The 24,982-nt window shown below is 37.9% G+C and overlaps 1 protein-coding gene and 1 long non-coding RNA gene across 2 annotated transcripts; one reads left to right on the forward strand and one right to left on the reverse strand.

The window, feature by feature from the left end:
• Positions 1-1,513: 1,513 nt before the first annotated feature.
• LOC100889535 (hsc70-interacting protein-like) lies at positions 1,514-12,697 on the reverse strand. Its single transcript, XM_030980893.1, has 7 exons — positions 12,400-12,697; positions 10,270-10,427; positions 9,094-9,316; positions 6,451-6,664; positions 4,598-4,714; positions 3,547-3,924; positions 1,514-1,955 (listed from the first exon to the last, which is right to left on the reverse strand). The coding sequence occupies exons 1-7, from the start codon at positions 12,507-12,509 to the stop codon at positions 1,713-1,715; spliced, it is 1,443 nt and encodes a 480-aa protein (XP_030836753.1). The 5' UTR covers positions 12,510-12,697; the 3' UTR covers positions 1,514-1,712.
• On the forward strand, positions 10,941-24,964 carry LOC115922280. The gene is made up of 3 exons (XR_004063404.1): positions 10,941-11,159; positions 11,506-11,569; positions 24,877-24,964. It is a non-coding gene; the product is annotated as an uncharacterized LOC115922280 (long non-coding RNA).
• The last annotated feature ends 18 nt before the right edge of the window (positions 24,965-24,982 follow it).

A 24,982-nucleotide genomic window follows, 5' to 3' on the forward strand; every position in this document is an offset into this window, starting at 1 on the left:
GACATCAATAGAAAAAAAATAGAAAATTACTTTCATGATATACAATTTTAAATTGATAACAAAATCAAATTATGAAGTGAAGAGGCCATGTTTCTCATGCCTCCATCACGAAATTCAATGACAAACAGAGATCGAATCGTTTACAGGAAAAACAATAATTACATACTGGTGTATATTTTGAATATCAACAGGTATTAACTTCAGTTAGAAGCAGTGACCAATTTACACATAAAAGAAAAACCATTTCAAATTGCTACGCACAGTACAGAGTTCATACAACACCAGAAAAGAATATGAATATTCCTTCTATAGCTCTGGATGCTAAACAAACAAGACCATTCTTTAATTTGTTTATTTAAGATTTAGTAAACATCATGAACATGCAATACAGGATCGAGCCCTCCACTATTGGCAGCCTTAATTTGATGAAAGCCGACAATAAAGGAATTTAGTTAGAGAGACGATACATAAAATGGATAAATGATAGCAGCGAACATCCAAGAATAACTCACAAAGGGGTATATAAAATTCATAATTCCGGGACATATCATTTGCTACTGTTTCAAACAAAACATACCAGCACATGCAATACATTTGATGTTATCATTATTACCCTATGATATTGTACAAGACAGCGATACAAAATTATAACTTCAGCTAGAAATACGAAATCCCTAATCTACATTAGATAGTTCTAGTTTCTATAGCCACTAAAAGGAGCCATATAAATTTTGTTGACTATTCGTGGTTTCACATTGTGTAAATTGTGCTAAATGCTTGGTGCCAAGATAAGAGCTATTTACAATTGCCAAAGCACACATATTTCATTGACCTTTTAAAGGATTTAAGTGCTCTGTGGGTGTGTGTGAGATGGGTTTATATAAACATTAAAAATATATATATATTTTTGGACATCCAGTGTAATTTGATACCTCTAACTAAATGATCAACTTACATGTACACCTGAGACCCGAGTAATAAAATTTTCAATTATTGGTAGGAAAACTAAACAGAAGGATTGGAGTCTTTCCGATATTCCTAAAACTGATTTGCGATCCTTTTCTATGAGCCATGTAGAAGATAGATTTTTTAAGTGGTCAGCTTTTGACACACTTTTCCTTGTAGATTCATTTCCATTTAATATAAGAAATAGTGAGTTTACTTTTTCTCTTCACAGATCCCTGTGCGGCATATTAAACTCTTAGTGTATAAAGTTGATTACCATACATAATGATAGGACTCATTTCTAAATAGCTTTTGCATCGCCTATGAAAAACAGATCGCTTCCCTGGCTTTAGCTCTTTAGATTATGTCATATTATTTGAATGTTATTTTAGGCATTAAAAAAAGATGTTGTATTGCCTTTAAGGTGCCAAATCATGGGTTGGTCGATCAGAAATCTTTTCTTTTTTTCCCTTTTTTTTTTTTCTCCCTTTTTTTTCTTTCTCCCTCTTTGGGCAGATATTTCCAGGTTTTGAATGCTTTGATATTTTTTTTCTCTAAAAAACAGTAAACAAAAAAAATTGGGGGTTGGTCGCAAAGGGCAATGCAACATCTTTTTTTAAAGGCCTTATGGATTGGTACCTCTTACAACATAGTCTTCATCCAGAGAACAGAGACTTAATATCTACATGCATGAAGTGGATACGTAACGTCATCTTAGATGCATTTGGAATCAATGTGACAGTAGGAACATACATTGTAGCAACGGCTCAATCAATGTCTTGAGTGCTTGCTCCAGGAGCCGAGGGTTCTCCAGAGGCTGGTGGGGGTGGTGATGGAGGTCCTCCGGGTGGTCCTCCAGCCCCGCCCGGTGGTCCGGCTCCGCCCGCTCCTCTGGGGACCTTGGACTGCATCTTGGCGATGAGGTCAGTGATCTTCTTGTTGTTCTGGTACTTGGCGATGTTGGCGGGGTTGGAGCTGATGTCAGCAAAGGCTTCTTGGACTTGAGGATCCTGAGTTGGTCAGGGATGGACAAAATTTACAAGGTCAGGGAGGTGTTTCACAAAGATTTGAAGTCGAACTTAACTCTAAGTTGGACTTAAAGACCGTCAACACTACCGGGCCAGAAGGGATTAGACCACACAGCGAGGTCACTGACAGGTGGCTATCTCATTAACTCAGCTCTCAACTAACATAATAAAAAGAGGATCATGGGGGACCAACAGGCACCGATTGGGGAAGTTTTCTATACAGAGGGAGCAGGTAGCTACAAGTAGGACAGTGGGGCTTTAAATCTCATCGAGAGCCATTTGTAGCCTTATAATGAAATATATTAAAAGGCAACAATTCAAGTATTTTAGACTTTGCATAAATTCCACATCAAGAACATGAAATCTCCCATGATAATAGAAAATATGAATGATTTGAATCAACATTGCATGCCTTTTAAAATAACTTTTACAAAATGTTTTGAAGGATGCTAATGGCTTTCCATATCTGTTAAGTCCAACTTAGAGATAAGTTCAGCTTAGGATCTTTGTGAAACATCCACCTGGTGACAACATTATTGTTAATTTCCACTAAAAAGACCCATAGACATGGGTTCTCATACTTTGAACACCATTTGGGTGTTTACCCAATAACAGGCGTTTTCAATCACCCAGAGTACATTTCATTGTTATCACCAAGAGGTGTCATGTAAGGCCCTGTTCCCTCAACCAATCCCCGCCCCCCCCCCCCCCCCCCCCCCCTCCAAGGAAATCTCAACATTGCAAATTCCCATCACCCTCAAGGTTTGAAGGCAAGCCAACGTTATTTTCTGATCGACCACAATTTAGCTAGCTGGGAGACCTTTACACACATTAATCTGTGATTGACCTAAATTTGGTCCCAGCAAAATATGACATAATTAGTGATCTACATTCACCACATCTTATGGCTGTCCTACTTGTAGCTACTTGCTCCCTCTATATAGAAAACTACCCCAATCGGTGCCTGTTGGTCCCCCATGATCCTCTATTTCTTATGTTATTTGAGAGCTGAGTTGATGAGATAGCCACCTGTCAGTGACCTCGCTGTGTGGTCTAATCCCTCCTAGCCACACTAGTGTTGATAAGCTTTAAAGTTAACATTTTCAAGCAACGGAAAATGACTCATTTGAAAATATTGTTTGCCTGCAATCAGATAAGCATCTTATTTGGTTTCGTTGATGATTTTTCTTTTCTTGTATTCCATTATTGTCCAGTTATTCTAGTGTTCCACTTGAACCAGTCAGAAGATATCTTCCTGATCCATCAAGTTTTCATTTATAAAGAATGGATTTTAGAAGAGGGAATAGCAACACTGATATATTTCTATCACTGCTACACTATCAAAAAGTCAAATTATCTATCTCAAATATTATCAAAACTATTTTAAAATACAATAATTTAATCAAAAACAAGGATTTAGAATTTGTTGACATTTGCTCATGAATGAGATATATTTTTGAGGATGACGACTTTAAATGTTGTTGTGCCAAACCATGCATCCTAGAATACAGCACATGAAAAAAGAAAAAAAATGTGTAATAAAAGAAATTTGAGCAGTTGACAAAAGACTCACCTGGAAAGCCGAAAGGATCTCTGGATCAGACATGATGCCGCTGATGTCAGGCATTCCACCGGGCATGCCGCCTGGCATACCGCCCATGCCACCAGGCATGCCACCCATGCCGCCAGGCATACCACCAGGCATACCGCCCATACCACCAGGCATGCCGCCGCCCATTCCCCCTGGCATACCACCAGGCATGCCGCCGCCGCCCATACCTCCGGGCATACCTCCGGGGAATCCCCCAGGCATGCCACCGCCGCCCATTCCACCGGGGAATCCCCCAGGGAAGCCGCCTGGCATGCCTCCTGGGAATCCTCCAGGGAACCCGCCAGGGAATCCGCCAGGGAATCCTTCTTCTGCCTCACGCTTCCTTCTCTCTTCTTCTTCCTGGAATGACCAAAGAAAACATCACAAAAAATATTGTGAAGAATTAGGTACAAGGTGTTCAGGGGGGTGTTTCACAAAGATCTTAAGTTGAACTTATCTCTAATTTGGACTTATGGAAAGCCATTAGCATCTATGAAAGTATTTTGCAAAAGTTAATTTAAAAGGCATAAAATGTTGATTCAAATCATTCATATTTTCTATTATCAAGGAGATTTCATGTTCTGATGTGGAATTCATAAAAAGTCTAAAATACTTGATTTTTAAGTCCAGCTTAGAGTTAAGTTCGACTTAGAATCTTTGTGAAACACTCCCCAGAGGTGCACCCATGTTTAGTCAATCTTTATCAAAGAGTTTGATTCCCATGCACTCAAGTTAAAATTAAATATGCTCTACTATTTTCTTATAGTTGAGTACATCAGTAATACAACCCCCATCCCCCTAAAGTCTTTAATATAAAGGCAAAGATCAGTTATTTTCTTATTTTTTGTGACTAAGGAATTTGTCAGACAAGCTTGCCCTGCAGTACAAGTTTGACATTTTTACAAGCATTTGAGAAGGACACTTATATTGAAAGTATATTTATTAGCTTTTACAAACATTTGAATAGCCCAAATAACCTTCACACTAGTACCAATGCAAATCAATAAGGAGAGCTATGATGTATTTGTCCTACCTTGCGTGCTTTCTCTGCTGCTAGTTTAGCCTTCCTGATCCTCTCCTTCTTCTCATTTAATTCTCGTTCCTGATGTTTCCTCTCATACTTCCTCTTGTGCTCTACAATCTTCTTGGCCTGCAATGAGAATATAATCATCATAAGAACTTTAGAGGAATCTGCAAGCAAACACCAATCTGACAGAAATTCAAAAAAATTATAGGTTGCTCAAATATTCAGTGCCTTTCTAACTACAGTCAAACCTGCTTTAGTGATCACCTGTCTACAAAGACCACCTCTCTACAAAGACCACCTCTTTTGTTTCCCTTAAAAATGGTTTCTCTTTGAAACATGTACTAAAGGAACCTGTCTACAAAGACCAATCTGCTATGGTGACCACCTGTCTACAAAGACCACATTTTTTGTTTCCCTTGAAAATTGAAATTTCTCAGTGAAAAATGTACTAAAGGAACCTGTCTACTAAGACCACTTTTTGTGATTCCCTCGGGTGGTTGCTATAGACAGGTTTGACTGTAAATGTATTTCTGTAGGATTATTTCTAATGACAATGGAAAATGGCAGAAAAAACAACAGAATTCATTAGGAAAACTGGACGATGTCTAGTAGATCATTAGACTTGTGTGCTGTTGATCTAGGTAACCCTCTGGGAGTGACAAGAAGGCCAATTTTATTTTCTCTGGCTTTTGGTTTGGTCACTCTTGTGAATCCTCAAAAGAGTTTTACAGAAGGGCAAAGAGACTGAAGTTATAAATGTACATTAAGATCTCGTAGGTCGATCTCAGAGACTCTTAAAACATTGACAGAAGGCCAAAGAGACTGAAGTTATACATGTACATTAAGATCTCGTAGGTCGATCTCAGAGACTCTTAAAACATTGACAGAAGGCCATGATATCAACATCAACAAGTCTCATGGGTTGACATCTTGAGGATCATTCATTTTGTAGGCTGTAACCTTTTGGGATTATGGCAATGACAAGAAGTACACAACGATTAAAGGGATTGAGTAACCTTGTCTCAGATTCTGAAACAAAATCCTGGATTTAGCTCAGGCTGCAATCGTAATCGTAAACCTTTAGTGTCAGTCAGGAATCCCATGACTTTTACAAGGTGATCGCCTATATGATTATCTAGATATTTATGATTGGAAATCAAAACCAAATTTTGCATTTTTCAAACGGTTTTCATAACACTACAGTCTATTTGGAAAAACAAGTATGGTAAAACAGGTCACTCAAAGATTTTCAATTTTTTGAGGCACTTCTTGATCATTTTGAAGTGCAATTTTTTTTCAAGGCTTCAATTTCACACCATATCAATGACACTGATAACACGTAAGGCCATGCATCTCAGATTTAACATTGTTAAACGATGCCTTTAAAGGTAAAGATCAGTTTTGGAAAATGCCCCCCCCCCCCCCCTCTCAAAAAATGAAATGGAAGCTCTTATTACCAATTATGTGAAAGAATATGTTTTGACTAATACGTGATACAAATTTTGCAGAGAAATCGCCTACTAATTGATATATTTGGTAAATTATTATATCTATTTGGACCAGATAGATATCGCACATGTGTGGCGTAGTCCCATATACATCTTTCTGTGTTCAGTGCTTGCAACTTTGCCAAGACTGGGCCAAATTTCTTATCATTTTGATGATTCCAAAACCTTGTAGTACACAATGAGCGAGGCGGGAAGATTCGCCGGCAATTCGCTCGAAGATGTCGTTGACGAAGCTAGATGATCAACCTTTTCTGATCGATTCCACAACCTTTATTTCACAATGCAATCGCATGACCATAACTGGTCTTTATCTTTAAGAACCATATCTCCCGAGTCTCCACACACACTCACCCTGGGCTCCACCTCCTTGAGCATCTCGTAGGCCGATTCATCGTAGTCCAGCTTGCAGGCCATCTGAAGATCCCGGAAGGCCTCTTCCCAGTGCCCCAGCAGCCTGTGAGCTTTACCCCTCCACTTGTAGACCTGGGCGGAGTCTGGGTTGAGGTCAATTCCCTTGTCACAGTCACGGATCGCTGCGTTGGGCTTGTTGAGACGAACAAAGCAGCTGTGGGCAGAAGCATGCACAAGAAAGAAAGGTAAGTCTTTAAAGCGGGACTGCACTACCGTATTTGCCGGCGATAAGGCCGCACCCCCGATTTTGACATTTAAAAAAAAACTTTTGTCGAAGACGGCATTCGATCTCTTGCGTACAAATGTTGATGTGACTAAAATCACCGCCTTAGACCGCTCGGCCATCTCGCACTGATGCCATACCCTGCAGTTTTCTTTAATGTATACATTGAAATGGATTGAAAATGGCGACTTCGCGTGCTGGATGCTTCGCAGCTACATTAAACGGGCCCTTCTTTTTACTCTTGCAATGCATTGGCACGAACTTAGATCAAGATCTATCGGCAGATGTTGTTTTTGGAAGTTTATTTTCGTCTTCATGTCAACAATGCAAGATAAAATTGTCCGTAAGATGTGTGGAAATGTCCTGTACTATAGTGCATACATGCCAACATTTGAAAATCAGAAATCTGTACACCATGTGCGCGAAGCGCACATCACGAGCGCGAAGCGCGAAGTCTTTTTAGCCGGGGTCCCAGATGCTCTCTGGTGCAATCTGAGCCTATTTTAGGGACCATTTCCCCTAAAATTCAACCCAAGTTTATGGGTAATTTTTGTGTCATACCAAACAAAAAAGTGATTGAAGTGAATTCCACATTTTAATTTATCCTTGGCAGAGGCAGAGCAGATAATAGACATAGATTTAATTAGCCACTCATGCAGAGTGATGCATTTAAGTCTAGTTACTTTTTAAATAATTATACATGACATAGATCTATGCATAAAATGAGACTGGCAATAATGGTATTCAACTTTCCAGACAACAGTCAACAATCCAAAATTATTGTAACTCATTGAGCTACATGTAAATGAGGTTGTCAAAATCAATGTCAGCAGAACAAGACATCTTGCCGACAATAAATGCAGTATGCATATTCCTCCCCTTTTGTGCTTGCTCTAATAAAGGGAAATCGTTCCTTGTATTCCTGTTTGTACTTCTGAATTCGTCTTGCTGCTGTTCCGCTCATTTTGACAGATTTTCTTCCGAGACAAATCACAAATCACAAAGTATATGGTACCTCGAAACATATACTTTGCATGGGGACCCTATGAATATACGGTGCGCTAGCCGCGATAGCGAATGCATGCATGCTGATATGCGCATGCAAACGTATAGAAATTATACTTACGAGATTTGCCAGCGCAAGTATTTACGTACGGAAATGTTACGTACGGAAACACATATCAGAGTGCACGTGGCGCGCAGCAACACGCTGCCACTGTACGTACATATCAGTGCACGCTGCACGCACCTTGCGCAATGCAATCCGTTCAGCACTCGATCGGATCAATGCTATGTATGGAAAGCCAAATTCCCCAAAATCGGAACGTTCCGTTTTTTAGGGCTATAAAAACTTCAAAAACGGAACAGTTCCGTTAAAATCGGAACGGTTGGCATGTATGATAGTGGTATAGTTATTGTACCGTTCGTAGTCCCATATGTGCAAATTCGTGCTGGTTTTGACTTTTTAAAAAAATTGTCCGTAAGATGTGTGGAAATGTCCTGTACTATAGTGGTATAGTTATTGTACCGTTCGTAGTCCCATATGTGCAAATTTGTGCTGGTTTTGACTTTTTAAAACATTTTTTTTTACTCTTTCGCCGTAAAGGCCGCACCCCGACTTTTTGATATTTTCTCTTCCAAAAATACTGCGGCCTTTACGCCGGCAAATACGGTACTTGTAGCTACTTGCGCCCTCTATATAGCAAACAGTGCCTAATCGATGACCGCTGGTCCCCCATGATCCTCTTTTTCATATGTTAATTGAGAGCTGAGTTAAAGAATTAGCCGCCTGACATTGACCACGCTGGGTGGTCTAATCTCCCATGGCCAAACTAGTACAGACAGACTTTAAAGGAAGTACTGAATCAACAAGTAAAGGTCTGAGTTATTGCCAGTACCAGAGTTATGATCCATACAGATGTTCCAAAATCCTTTACCCTTATGACGCTACTTCATTTGCTAAAGAAGATCCTTTTTATCCCCAAATGAAAATAATAACGACAGATGTGATTGCCTCTCCTAGGCATCCGTCCTAGATTCTGTTCAGGAAACGGATGGAATTATTCTTGAAAAATCACAATGAAAACAAAAAGCCTATAATTACAGGTCAATTAACGACTATGATCTTTGGCCTACGTACTCCAAAACTTAATCAGATCATCATCCTAGATGGTGATATATGATGTCTCCAAGTATTTCATGAGATTTCACGATATGTATCTACGGTATGAATCTGGTGATCCTACGTCAAAGATATAGAAATTTATTGCGCAAACAGCATAATCGTTGATGACGCCGACGCCGGAAAGAGCAACGGCTACGCCTCGCTCCGCTACGCAGGCAAAGTGGATTCTTCTTACCTAGCTCTCTTTGCATGAAGCAGGGCAGAATGTGGGTTGATCTCAATGGCTTCTGTGAAGATCTTGATGGCTTCTTCAATGTTACCCTCTGACACGGCCGCCATGGCTTCCGATCGCTTGCTGTTGGCTTCGTCCTGCATCTCATCTGTAACCTCCTTGCTCGTGTCTCCCATGGGTTGAGGCTCGTCTGTGTCTGGTTCAATCACGCCCTCATTGTCAAGTTCTGTGAATTCACAAGTAATACCATAATAGCATAGTTAGTGCTCTCTTGATAGACCGGCTCCAAAGCTAACCGATCCCTGGCCATTTGTGGTAATGTAATTTTTGTATATATATTTTATTTTTTTTTTTTGGGGGGGGGGGAGGTCTCTACGAATATATCTTCTCTCTTTCTCAACCCATTTGATAGTCAAACAAAACATGTAAAAGTATACAGCCCATCAGAGACACAGAAGCTGCAGAGCAATTTGGAAAACGAGGAGGGGGGGGGGGGGGTTGGTTGAGGATGCGAATGAGTACATCATTTTACTACAATGCCATGGTATTCTACATGTTTCTTCCAAAAGAAGGAGGAGGCTGCAAAATGCAGGCTTCTTACTTAAGTTTTACCTTAAATTTCTGGAGGAAAGTGAGAGAGACAAAAATAATAATCAATGCAAATTGTTAGTTTTTTTCATAAGAATTAGTTTTGGCTCAAATTTATCAATACAATGTTTTGTTTTCATGCAGTTTGAAATAAATTTATACATGAATAAACCATTTACATGTAGATATTAACAAATGGCAGGTGTTTGTCATAATGCAATCTTTGAAATCATCACTGGACAATAGCAATACCAATAACAACAGTAATAGATGCATTCATACTTGCGCCCTCTATAAATACAGCCAACAAGGTACCTGTTGATCCCCCCAGACGCCCTTATTCTAATGTTAATTGAGAGCTGATTTGATGAGATAACCACCTGCCAGTGACCTTGCAGGGAGGTTTAATGCCTCCTGGCCAAACTAGGGCAGATAGGCTTTAAAACAAATTACAGGATCACATTATTACCCCAAGTTTTAGCTGAGCCACCATTATAAGGCACTCGAGGATTTGAGGAATTTCTTTCTGACGGGTGCCCTTCCACCACACCTGGGTGGAGAGTGGCAAATGAAACAAAAGCCTTGACCTACCCAGATCACTCTCTTCACTCTCTGGATCCATAGGTTCTTCTGGTTCTGGTTCTGCTTCTGGTTCTGGTGCTAGAGGAGCCTGCGCAGAAGGCTCTGATGAGGCTGCTCCTGATGATGTGCTTGGCGTTTCCTTAGGCCCTGGGATCTTGGCATCAAGACTTTAATGCAGAGGGGAAAAAAACAATCAATATTTACAAGGCTTATTATTGTTGCAATCAAGGAATGCTGCTCGGTCATTTTACCATTAAAAAAGATAATGGGGGAAAAGGGTTCCCCTGCTTCCCCCCCCCCCCCCCCCCTCCTAAATATCAGCCATTTGTTTGCATCATGAGATTCTTACTGCACCATGGCCATTGCGGTTGGGTGTCCAGACATTTCAGATGATTTTCATGAGTTTACAATCACACCAAAAGCCAGCTCTCTTTCATTTATAATGAGACTTGCATTTGGCGTATGCCGCTTCAGTTGGGATAGTTTCACCCTCACTTCTCGTTGGAAATGTACTGTTTCTGCAGGGTTTTTTCGAATTAGACAGTGTTAGACTAGACTACTCAAGCTCAGTGTTACTCAATCAGAACATAGACTAGAGTCTAATTGCTCACAGTGAAATCAAATAGATCGAGAACATGACAAAATTCTCTCTTTTTTATTCTAATTTTACTACTGTAGTAATGTGAGATTTGTTGCCTCCTGTGGCTGGACCTGGGTTTGGTGCAGGCTATCGTTCAGTGTGCACTCAGGCCTCTCTTGCAATGGCTTGAGTGCACGCTGGACGATGACCTGGGCTTGGGTTCGGTTGCAGGAGGTGACAGCTTTCACATGACTGGAGAAGACATTACTGCAGAGAAGTCACAAGTGGTGCACGTGCATAGTGGGCAATTGAGTTACATGTGAGTTAATCATTCGATTATCCTTATAAATGTTACATTTATTTATTGTTATATATGTACATGTATCCTACTTATATGCTTGTTGAACAATTATTGATGTTCCTATAGATATTGGCAGAATTTGAGTGTGTAATGGGTTTTTGCAATGCGATCCTTTTTTTTATAGTATTTGAGTGGCGTATGTAGTACATGTACACGAAGTGAAATCCTAAGTCTCACTTGTTAATTTTATTGGTGGTACGATGGTTTACGATTTTATACAGATTAATGGTCTATTATGTATGTATTCATACCTTTGAATTTTGCTGTATGTTAATTGTAATATATTACGTTTTATCCCTCATAGGACCACAAAGACTGTATTGTAGGGGCGTACGTTGAAGTCAAGCTTTTTTTATATAGTGTGGGCGGTGAGTCTTATTGTTTTTTAATTTTTATTAAAAAAGATATTGTTTGCATTATGTATTGAATGAATCTGTTGTTACTTTTTACACTTCAACTGTAATTTAGGTTTTGCTTAAGTTAGTGATGTAAGGCATTATATTGTGAAATGAAAAGTTAACTGTCCTTCAGCCATTATATTAGACATGATTTATTATTTAATTAACCTGTTCATTGAAGTCATGAAAATAATAGTGATGATTATTTAGTTGATACAATGTTTGAAGCTGGTCTATAATGAACTTATTTACTGAACACCTTCTTTGTTGCTGATACAGATCATGAAGTATATAATTATGTAATTGGTTATTTGAATATTATGATGTTTTTAATTTACATTTGTTTTTACACTTGTGTTTCTACAGGGGCTGTTTTGTTGCCTTCAAAATAAAATAACCAAACATCAACTGCAAAGCGTCTGAGAGTGTATTCATTGGCCTTTCTTTCACTACCCTGACTGGCAATAGCTAGTCTAGTTCATTTCCATTTCAGCATTTGCTTTTATTTTTTGTAATTTTTTAATTTTAATTTTTTTTTTTTTTTTTAAAGGAAGATCAAAAATAGAGTCTAAGTTAGACCTAGGCGAAGACTAAGAAAAATAAACAGCAAGCTGATACTAGATCTTCTGCCTAAAAGCTAGTTTGTAATGCTAGCAAATTTAGTTAAAGACAACTACGAGAAAAATCGCATCAAGACAAGAACATCAAAAATGAGAAGACTCAATTTTTGAATCACATGATCATGCACAAAGCCAAGGCAATACGGTCAATCTTCACAAACGCCTCCATTCAATCCTTACCTTTCCAGATATTCTTTGTAAAACTCGAGAGGTGGAGTGTGTAAAATTTCAGGATTTGCCTTACAAACAGTTACAAATTCTTTTAACAACTTGAGTTCTCCCGGATCCATTTTAACCTTATCCTTTCTATTCTGTCACGAACAAAATAAAATCACGCCCTGGCCTAGGCGTTTCCAACACAATTTATAGCGCGTGGTGCAATGTTGTACAAGCAAATTCTGCAGCTAGTCGTACGTATACACAACACGTGCATGAATAGGAGATCGCGTACCCTCGATGCAGAAAGATCTAGACGCGGTGTACTGTGGACCGCGGAACGTTCTCACTACATAGCACCACTAGCTAACTGTACTATTGTTAAATGTCCGGATTTTTTTTTTGCTTTTTTTTTGTTCTCATCGTCAAATTCAAAGCGTCTGCATAAGCTGGTTTGTGAGCTCGAGCTTGTAAGAAACTATTTATCAGGCTGAATTGATTAATAAATTAATAGGGCCTACGTTTTTAATAATTCTGAATATATAGTAACGGACTGAAAAGTATCTGTCTGAACGGGGCACATGAAATTAGCATAGGTGGAAGAACATGTATGATGAAATGAACTCTATACTGGTAATATAATGGGTAATTCCCATTTCGATATTGACAAATCCACGTACATGTACGCATTTTCGGAAGGAACGCGATCCGGCAACAAATAGGCCTATATTATTTGTCATGCTCTTTATTGCTTCAATTTCTTATTCCCAACGTCCTCCTGTGGCCCACAACCAATTTAGAATGTCCGGACCACTATCTATCAGATTTTGTTAAATGATGTAGCCTACGTTTTAAGAGAATAACATGAATCTTAATTAAGGAATCCATGTCAACATAATATGGAGAATACTTCTTTTGACCAAACGAGGAAACAATTAAAACAATTAAACAAAAACCTGAGGCACTAAAGTTTAACGAAGTACAACATATATTTTTGGGGGGCAAAATTTATAGGGCTTTGATGAAAGAAAATGGAAGGGAATTAGCTAGTAGGACGCCCAGGGGGTCACTCCCAATATAGCGGCGAAAGGGTGTCTTTTTCAGCTATACGGTGGCGTCGACGTTTTCCTTTAAAAGGGGTGTTTTTCAAGCACTGGTCGATCGCACAATAACCAAACAAGGATAGACTATACCTTTTCAGATTCACAGGTTCGGCGTCGTCTACGTTTTCCTTAAAAAGGGGTGTTTTTTCAAGCAGTGATCAGCACAAAATCCCCCAAAAGGGTACCTTTTCAGGATCACAGGTTTCGACGTTTTCTTAAAAAAGGGTCAATTCAGAAAAAATGTGATACGCCATTAGGGTCCATTCAGGCGCGTAATGTGGTATGTCTTTGTGTCTTCTTTTTTTTGTTGGGGGGGGGGGTCCAATTTTTGATCAAATATTTAGCAGCGACTCAGCCAGCCGGTGAATAAGTGGGGGCGGGGGTGAGGTGAGAGCACTTTTTTTGCCAACCCAGTAGATGATTACCAGTTGATTTACCAGTTGATTTACAAGTTGAAAACCAGTAAATGATTACCAGTTGATTTATCAGTTAAAAACCAGTACGATTTCCAGTTGCTTTGGGAAAAAATTGCTCTAGTCGCTTGAAATAAGGGGCGCGTTTAATGATGAGAGGAAAAGGGGTCGCGTATGAAAAGGGATAAGAAAAGAAAAGGAGTACGTGTCAATTTACAAAGGGTAATTATCAGAGGTGAAAATGGTGCACTTCTTACTCCTACAAAAAAGAGGCACTCGCCAGGGATGGAAAAAAGGGCACTTATGAGAATGGGAAACGGGTATTTGTCGACGGAAAAGGGGCAGCAATCAGATTTTGATAGGGCATTTATAATAGGTGAAAAGGGACATTTATGAAAAGGAGATAGGTCCCTTATTAGAAAGGAGAAGGGACACGTATCATTGTTGAAAGAGATAAAAAGGGGTAATTATGAGAAGGGGTTGGGCACTAATAATAGGAAAAGGAGCATTTATTAGAAAGGAAAAGGAAAACGTATCATTGCTAAAAAGGAAATTATCAGAGGTGAAAAGGGACACTTATCGCACCTGAAAAGGGGCACTTATGAGAATGAGAAAAAAAGGTACTTATAATAAAGAAAAATGTGCATTTGTTGAAAGAAAAGGGGCGCCGGTCAGATTTTAATATGGGCATTTATCGGAGGTGAAAGGGGCTGTTGTAAGAAAGGGGAGTGGCTCTTATTAACAAGAAAAAGAGGCACATGTTAAAATAAACGGGGCACTAATCAGAGATGAAAAGTGGTAATATTGAAAAGGGGAATAGGCACTTATACTGAAGGAAAAGAGGCACGTGTCAAAATAAAAGGGGCAGTTACTAGAGGTGAAAAGGGACACACATCGCTGATTCAGCGGCTGGCTGAGTCGTTGCGAAATTTTCGGCCCGATTTATAAATGTTAAAACCCCCCCTTGAAAAAATCCTGCGTACGCGCCTGATAGCAGCAAACACATACGAAGGAGCAAAAACTCCGTTCTAATCCCTTTATATTGGGAGCGCATAATTCTGAAGGGCTCGTGATTTTTCTCTTCTTTGGCCTCTCTCTCTCTCTCTCTCTCTTTCTCTCTGTCTCTCTCTGTCTGTCTCTGTGTGTGTGTGTGTGTGTGTGTGTGTGTGTGTGTGTGTGTCTCTCTCTCTCTCTCTCTCTCTCTCTGGGCACCTCTCTCATGCAGTTTTCACTTACCTGTAAGTGCCACCGGCCGCGGCCCCATTCCACGCCCCAATATACGCCCCTCCCCCGTCAGATACACCAATAGTTATTTTAAAAAAAACACCGTATATCATAAAAGTAATACATTTATAAAAGGTTTACTTGTATTATTTTCATCATGGTTTATCCTGCATCGGGAACAGGATCTTAATCTTGAGAAACATTCTGTTATTTTGCTTTGGGGATAGCGGATGTGCTGGGCTTATAAAATCATTCGCGAGAAGAAAAAAAGAGCTAACAAATTATTGGGGAGAATGGGTTTTTATGATTGAGTTGGTTTTACCCGAGTGCTAAGAAAGCATGTGTATGCTTGTACTTAACCAACCAGATGACCGACGGATTTAAGTCCTCTCCGAGGGACTTGGTATATAATGAGGATTAATGCATTGCCAAAGGGCACTATAGAGTGCATCGACTGGTTTCGTACCCGGGGGGGGGGGGGGGGGGGGGGGGGGGGGGGGGGGGGCTCTCATACTCAAGTGCTACCCACCCGTATCCACCAACCTCTGAAATGGACCCTAATGGTGTATCACACTTTTTTTTGTAATGGATCCGTATGTATCGAAACCACATGTAAACCTGAAAAGATTATATTTGTTTGGGTTTTTGTGCGATCAGTGCTTGAAAACACCCATTTTTAAGGAAAACGTCGACGACGCCGCATAGCTGAAAAAGACACCCTTTCGACTTTTTTTCCGGACGCGGGTACGTATAGCTAGTCATGTTGGGAGTGACCCCCCCCCCCCCCCCCCCGGTCCCCGGCTCCCGGGTTTTGTACCCGGGATCTCCCTGTTTACGAGACCTCTGCTCTACCACTGAGTCATGGCCTTTATAGATCAGGATGCATAGTCTGATTATGCGTTGGTTAGAAATTTATGACAGGCATTTGAAAATGACAAAAAGGGGGCATTATCTGGTTTAAGTACACATACCAATGCAAGCTGACGTTGGTCTATGTGAGCGGGCAAAGCGGAGAATCATTAGAAAAATAGTGCACGGACCGCGTGAAGATAGATCGCCTTTAAAAAGGGGCGGTCAGAATGTTGATATTCCTGGTTATTTCATTTATTTATTCTTTAATTAAGCAAGCAAACTTTTACTGTTAACAAATAAAGAAGTATAAAGTAAGGAAGTATAACTTGCATCCAAGTGGGGTTTGGACGTATGTCTTACTTATTTATCAGTAGGACAATCTAGTCCTCTTTTCATTCTTGAGTTACAAAGTAACAAAAAACGAGAAAAAACAAAACAAGAATATTTGTTTTTACATGGCATGGAGTATATGACTAATTCTGTTGTTAACTATACGTAAAGAGAAAGAGGGAAAGGTGCCTCAATCGACTCATTGCATCAAAATAAAAATGAGTAATCTTGAAGTCTGTTGATGCTTTTATTAAGTTGTAAGGGTTTAATACTGATCTCATTTTGTGTATTCGTGTCTTCAAGTTCAAGTTATAAGAAAGTTACATGTTTATGTTGACTCACTTGGTTTCAAGCTGATTCTCTCTTTTTTTTTCTTTATACTTAATGCAAATTGAAGTGACTGTCTTATGGTCTATCTAAAGAAATATCTTGATGGATCTTTATCGGTTTATACTTAGTTTTGTTGTTTTCATGATATTTCTCTCTTCACTCTTTTGCCCATTATTCTTTTCCGTTTCTGATGTATACACATAAAACGACAAATGAGAGTATCTCTTCGCTCTTTTCTGTTTAATTTCCTTCCGGTTTTAATACTAAAAATACTGAAAAGTGCGCTAACTACTAGTTTTCTTCTTCTTCTTATAAGACAATGACCTTGTCTTCAGGGGTAACTGCGGTATATAAGTTCAGTGAATTTATGTATTATCACTCTATTTCTCTCGCTACATGTATGTTTCTTTGAGTGTCACATTGTAAGATTCTTTCTTTCTGTATGCGCGACCCCCATCCCCTCACCTGCCCCCAACAAAAAACAAAAACAAAAACCGCGTGAAAAGAGTAACGTTTTTTGGGTAATGGGAGTTTGTTAAAAATCTAAATCTAAAGACTAATGGTTTATATGAGGCATATACCTAGAGGATATGTTCAAGGGGCACTAATTTGTTTTGGGGTTGATCGATCCCCCCCCCCCCCTCCCTCAAAAAAAAAGAAGAAGAAAAAACATCGAAAAGGTGTGATTTTGACCAATGGATATAAACTCGGCACGCGTATATACATATTCTGACCTATACCCTCACCGGTATATAGAATAGGAACAGCTATATATAGATGGCAACTGCATATGATGTCAGCTTCGGAGGCAGTGTCAGCTATCCCCCACTCCACCCTTTTTAACGAACCCCAAGTTGACTGCATCACCCAAAGCCCCCGGTAGATGTGGGCAAAGGACCCACCTCAAACCCTGCAACATTACAAGGACCCGATGTTCAGTCATTTTCAATTTCCTGCCCGAATTGAGACGGCAGAACCCGCGCTCTCTTCCAACTTTCTTCCTCCCACTTTCCCCTCATCTTCTCATCGAAGAGCTGTAGACTATCAAGACAGAGAGAGAGAGAGGGAGAGAGGGAGAGAGAGAGAGAGAGGGAGAGAGAGAGAGAGAGAGGGAGAGAGGGACAGATGGAGAGAGGGAGAGAGATAGAGAGGGAGAGAGAGAGAGAGAGAGATAGAGAGGGAGAGAGAGAGAGAGAGAGAGAGAGAGAGGGACAGATGGAGAGAGGGAGAGAGATAGAGAGGGAGAGAGGGAGAGAGAGAGACAGAGAGAAAATGGAATAAGATATCAATCAAAAAGCTCTTCCCTACCCCCTCCCACTACAGCTTCAAGTTAAAATTCTCATCGCAGAGATTTATGTATTTCTTTATTGCCCAAAACTACTACTTCTAATCCTACTGATGATGATGATGATGATTACGATAATAATAATAACATATAATGATAATGATAATAAATATCATTTTTATTTTTAGTTATGAATTTTTGAAATTGCCATCAATCAAATACAAATTCGCTCTGTACATAACTTTTTATTAACTTTCATTTCCTTTCTTATAGACGACGGAATAGATTTCTTCCGCACAGGGGTGGTAATTATATTTAGGGTGCAAATTCCCTGAGGGAAAATTAAAAATCTGTTAGTACAGAGCAAATGGGAGGGGACCTTGCAAAATGCGTCACAGAATTGACAATTTGTGTTTGATCGGCTGCGAATTGAAAAATTCACAACTTTCTTATTTTAAGAGGAAATTGCTGAAACTTTCACTGACCTGTTCCTCTCATTAATTCTGCTTTAATTAAAATAACCAACTTAATATCAGGGTAAACTTTCCCTTTAAGAGAGCCTAGATATGTGTAATCTTTATAAATTTCAAGACTATGAATAAATGACACATAATTTTTGTTCTTTTTTTTCTCACAAGACGGACACAGCCACTTTATTGCACAAATAAATAAAATGAAGTTTGTTTTTCTTACTTGCTCTCTCCAGTATATGAGAGAGCTAACTTAACAGCAGCAACTTTTTTGTTCCAAAAACACATTGACTATACAGAATTCATTGAATAATGATCATACATTCATAGTAGATACATTACATTTGTGAATGCACATGAATTTTTTTAAACAACACAATGTGCCATAAAATTAGAATTATCTTTACATCATTTGTTCAGAGGAATGTTAATCACAAACAGGGAAACTCCCCCAGAAATAAGATGAACGAGAGAAGTTATTTTGAAAGTCACGAAAATAATTTGTTGTTTACAAACACACATAATGACACAGAATATTTAGTAATGTAAATAACACAAAGGAGCAGTTCTGTTTGTTTGTTTGTTTTAGAGATATAACAAAATAAAGGCCCCCCCCCCCCTCCCGAAAATGACACAAAGTCAATCATCTAACAAATGCAAGTAATAGGCCTAACATTTCTTGTGTCGACAGAATCATCATTAATAAACACTTCCTAAAGAACGCAATCAAATAGCTTCAAAAAATTATACAAAAATTTGGACTCAAAATTTGAAAACCCAATCAAGATGCCTCTTTATCACTTAATAAATATAATTACAGATAATTTTACTAAAAATGACGATAGACCAGGTAAAATGATAATCCTTGCATTTAGGTGTCCTATTTTACGAGGCCTTCAATGTTCTGTGTGAGGCATCTTTTCAGCTACTTCTGTTAAATGTAAGTACAATACAATCGCACTTATTTTTGAAAAAGCAACTGAAGGACAATTTCAGTACCCAATTCACATCCACTAGAAATCATGTTCGGACGACATAATATGTTATTGTCATGTTAACACATTTCAATAGGTGACGCATGAGGCTTTTAAAATTGGCAAATTGCCCTGGGTTGATGTTTCAAATGTAGTTGAACACAAGTATTACTTAGAGTTGACAAACAATTCATGACCATTACAAATGTCAGTCAGGAAGCAAACATGAACAGATAAACATTAACAGGAACAAAAAATACAAAATCTATGGGTAGGAAGACAAAAAGAACAAGAAAATAAACTTGGAGTTCAACAGTCTTTGAAATGTACAACAAAATCATTCATAACAATCAACAATAATATGGCGCTTCAGAAAGAGAGATCGAAGGTAGATCCTCATTAAGTATTTAGTTCTTATGCTCAATAGGCTGCCTGGAAAGCATTAATATTACATAAACATACAGCCATTCTCATTTCCTGTAAGTCAAAACAACATTGTCATCTTCTTTTAGATGGCATCAACATGCTAACATTTATGGCAGTGAAATAGGACATATTTTCCATTACATCGTCAAGAGTGTCATATTTAATCTCTTTTAACAGAAAGATACATTAATGCATCAACTAAATTACACATCGCGTCTTGGGTTATTACAAACTAAGTGAACGCGAGCTAATATGTCACAATTACATCTTGACCGCAAACTCAAACAAATTTTGATAAATAAAATTGCACGTTAAAATGTTTGAGCCTATAACAGTTTTCACCCTACTCTTTCACGACAAGCTAGCGGAAATGTGTGGACTACTGTACAATAATTTGCAGCCGTCTGTACATAGCAAACAAAAATGTGAACAAATTGTATTTTCAAATTTCTTCCTCACTTTTTTGGTATCCAAAACACAGAATGATTGTACAAAATTGTCCAGCACTGTGTTTGAAAGATTCTGCCATGTCATGTATACATATATCATCATTTCAAAAAGTCACTTGAAATTCTTAAAATATAAGAAACATTGGAAAAGCCATGAGTCACTTTGTACTTATCTGATAACAAAACAAAAGCTGCATGGAAATAATGATTAATTATAATTAAAAGTACCATCCACATTCATGACAGTCATGATTATTCAATAAACAAAACCTGTCTGAGTGAGATTGACTGACAGTTTAGAAAGGTTTTCAAAATGTATGATGACCATTACAACTGTGCTCATCTCATAGTACTTTGTGTCGAAGCTGCAACTCTTTTCTAAAAGATACAGCAAAAATAAATTACACGTTCCCTATAAGAAGACAATGTCAGCTCATTCAAATAATTTGCTACTCAAAGATTCATTCATTCACACCGTTTTCACATGCAAAATTGCATTTGTTTGTATGTACATGTATATATACAAATAAGTTAGAATATTTGCTTTATAGCTTGACATCAAGTTGAAATAGTCTGCAAATACATCCAGAAAGAACATTTACAACAACAAAATTCTTGCATCATAAGTACATTACATTAATGTTTAGTGTTGTTTCAATTGATCAGGAAATAATATTGTCTTGGCCATGATTCAGACAAATTTTAAGTACCATAGTTGCCACATAGATAACGATAGCTTACAATATATGAAGTGTATGATATACACTACATCTAATACCTCCAAGTTTGAATCCTGGGGAACAAATTTCCTTCTTGAAAATTGAAAACAAAAAATGCACACTGTGAATTCGATCATGGTTAGTGCCTCTCAGAAAAAGAAAAAAAGAGAGATTCAAAAAAGAAAAATCTACTCTATAGCAATACATGAATACAATTTACTGATTTTTATTCTCTGGAATTTGAATTCCACAGCTAGAATTTGCATTTTGGTTATACACACACACAGAGAAGTATACAATTACTACATATGTACATTATTTTTGACAGAAGGTTATTTACAGTGAAACAGACAGGAAAAATAAATATGTATGCTTTGCATATAGGGCAAAATAAAAGAACTCACATTTAACTGTACAAAGATTTAACGCCAACCTGGCTCACTGCAGACATCTAATGTACAGGTAAATCATTGGTTCACACAAACATGAAGAGCAATCCATTTTAGAAATTGAAATGAAATGATGAAAGTTTGCTGTAGTTAGCCTCTAATAAAACAAAGTTGTTTCGTAAATAGTATTCTACTTACTATAGCACACAACTGCCAAATGTATCCGATGCTTGAACCTATTATTCTAATGAAATGATTGTTAATGGTGAATATGTATATTCAAAATTCCTATTAGTACTTGGAATTTTTTTCAAATGAACACATTCTTCTAAAAAACAACTATTAGATAAAAATCCACAAGAAACATCTAATTGTATAATAAAAGAGAGATATCATAATATCTGGTATTTTTAGTGTTTCACAAAGAAGTGGGGAAAAAAGAAACAAAGAAAGTAAGTATCTGTTTAAAATAATGTTGAATGGTATTTTCATTCAATCTTTAACCACTTTCCAAAATGAACGTCATATTTTAAAGTGCAATGACATTGTCTATCAAAACAGAATAAAAGAATAAAATCTGTTTTCACCAAGTACTCTTAAGAAATTGACCATTTAGCAATTATGATGTGTTTGACAAAAATAAATGTTTCTGATAGGAAACAGTCACGTAGCACCCAAAGAAAAGACAAATAACAACTATCAGCATCCTGAAAAATGTCTTAGAAGACTTCCTGCCAGCACACTACAATCAGTTACATATTTGAGTCATTTCAAGACAACCAGGCTTCCTGCTTTGTTTCACAATGGGTTGTTTAAAAAGAAAATTATTAACTTGCCTGTTTAAACTGGTGTAACAAAAGTCTTGAACCTAACTTTGAGTCACTAAAATGAACGATGGATAATGTTTCTCTTCTCAATTGTACATGTACTGTAAGTGGTCAGGCATCTTATAAATAAAGGGAATATTCCTGAATAATACTCTTTTGAAATTACCACTTTTTCCTTTCATCTCTGTATAAGAGATTGAAAAACAGCTCATAATGAATACATTTTCAATTGTTGGAATTAAAATGCTGAATCAGAATATAGCCAACCTTCTAAAGTAGTCAGAATACAACCTATGCAGACCTTAGACTTACAACTTGAGGCGAAAATTGTTTTATGCTTGTTCATTCATTTTTACAGATGCTACTGATCTAAGTTTCACGACACAACTAAATTGGATATGATTTCCACTCTAATAGTTATGAATGCCCAGAAATCCGCAATAGTTTGAGGCCGACACAGAACATCTGGACTGCCTCCAAGTGGACGGAGAGTAGATGATGAGAATGAGAGTAATGATGATGATGAGGGTGATGATGAGGGTGATGAGGAGGATGATGAGGATGAGGATGATTATGAGGATGATAATGAGGATAATGAGGATGAGGATGATAATGATGATAATGATAATGATGGTGATAATGATAATGATGGTGATGATGATGATGATGATGAGGATGATGATGGTGATGAGGATGATGGTGATGATGAAAGTGATTATGAAAATTACGATGAAAATAATGATGAAAATGAAGATGACAGTAATGATAACAATAATGTTGGCGACACCAATTATTATGATAATAATGATTTTGATGATATCAATGATGATAACTCTGCTGATTATGATGATGATGATGATGAAAATAAAGATGCTGCAAACATCTACCTCTTGCTGTAGACAAGAGTTCCTATTCACTACTAAAACATAAATCATCTACCAGGGGGCAAGATACATATTTGTTATACACCAAGTTCCAGCGGCAAGCGGATCAGCAAAATCGATGGATATGACTTCTTTCCATGAGGAAACTTTGAGCATGCAATACAACTTCATTTTAGCCAGTCTTGTAATGTTTTACGTGCATAGAAAATATTTAGGTGGATTGTATGTTAGCACAGTTTGAGTTTGTCAGCAAGCATGTTATAAGCGGAGATCGACACCCTGAAACTGAAGTTATCATGCTCTTTGTAACAAAATGATTGATGCAGCGATATTGATTCAATTCAATGTTAATCTGATTAATTTCAATGATTGTCTAAGAATACTAGTCATTGTCAGATAATAAAGATACAAATATAGGTACAAATTGGCAACAGGCATTATACATACGATGCATCTAGATTGTTTCATTGAGCAAATTCAGTAATATCTCTGCATGCATCAGTTCTTGTGTATGACAAGGAAACTCAACTGTAATGCTCATTGAGCTGTAAGTCATTTTAAAGTAAATGCAGGTTTCTATACAAATAGATACTTCAATTATTTGATTAAAAAAAAACAACATTGGTATATAGTGTTCCATTTGCAAAAGAACTTTGAGGTATGGATGATTGAGATGATATGATTGCTTATCACTTGGACTGCTTATCTACATTTGCCACTCTCACCCAGGTGTAAAATGGGTACCGGTAGGAAGGGATTCCTTGAATGCTGTGAGCGTCGAAATCAGCTGCCTAGCAGAGCCGGGGTAATACTGGAGGCCCTTGAGCACCATGCATGGTGGATATGTGCGCTATATAAATATCCAATATTATTATTATTATTATTACGTACATATTGTTGAGCTCAACATTACATTGCTCTGGTTTCAAATATACTGGAAGCTATGTGTTCCGCAACGTGTTAACAAAATAGTACAAAAATTCATGATTATTCACTATTAATAGTTAGGTTCTTGGATAGCACGGACAGAATTACAAAATCGAAGTACTGACAATTTGTTTCGAGTAGTACTAAGTAGTGATACATGCAAATCTTTCTGGTGGAATGTTGAGTGTTTGTACACTGTTATATATAAGCACATTTTGAATAAGAAAAGGTAATTCTTGCATTTTAAGCTTGCTAATTTCAGTACATTTTCAGTAATTCGTGAGGTAAAGTAAAGATTCCTGCCCAATTTCCTTTCACAGGTTTCACATAGCATTAACAGAATTCTTGAATGTTAAACCTGCTGGTTACATGAATACTACATGTACTATCAACTTTTTCTTCTGTACTAACTTTGTTACTGCAGGGACCCATTTCATAAAACTTGTTATCAATAATAAGATTCAGTGATTGTTATAAGCTAATGAAATCCCTAAATTTGTCATATATCTGTGGCATTTGTTATTGATGACAGGTTTTATGAAACAGGACCCTAATCAAACGATTACACATAAAAAGAAGCTATTTAGCATTATTAGTACTTTTGGATATGGGAGTAACCTTCACACTTTCATCTTTCCCACTCTCTCCTTCACATAGAAACCATATGCACCTCTTTACACCAGAGCCCCATTTCACAAAACTTGTCATCAGTTACAAATGACAGTTTTTGTTATAAGCTAGTGAAATCCTTGCTTCTGATTGGTTATTAGCAGATTTGTCACTGCTTTTTGTCATTTGTCATTGAAAAAAGGCTTTGTGAAACAGGTCCCAAAAGAGGCCACACTGATCATCTTCCAATCAGGTTACAAAGTGATTGACATATTTCTTGTTGATTACAGAAAATGCCTTGAAACAGCTGGAGTTCCGAGAGTGCATAGAGAGGATAGGATCTTTGGAGAGCTGACAGTGAGAGTTGGTGGAGAGAAGATCAGGACTGGGGAGTGG

The sequence above is a fragment of the Strongylocentrotus purpuratus genome, unplaced genomic scaffold (assembly GCF_000002235.5).
Source record: "Strongylocentrotus purpuratus isolate Spur 01 unplaced genomic scaffold, Spur_5.0 spur5_scaffold_11, whole genome shotgun sequence".
Lineage (NCBI taxonomy): Eukaryota > Metazoa > Echinodermata > Echinoidea > Camarodonta > Strongylocentrotidae > Strongylocentrotus > Strongylocentrotus purpuratus.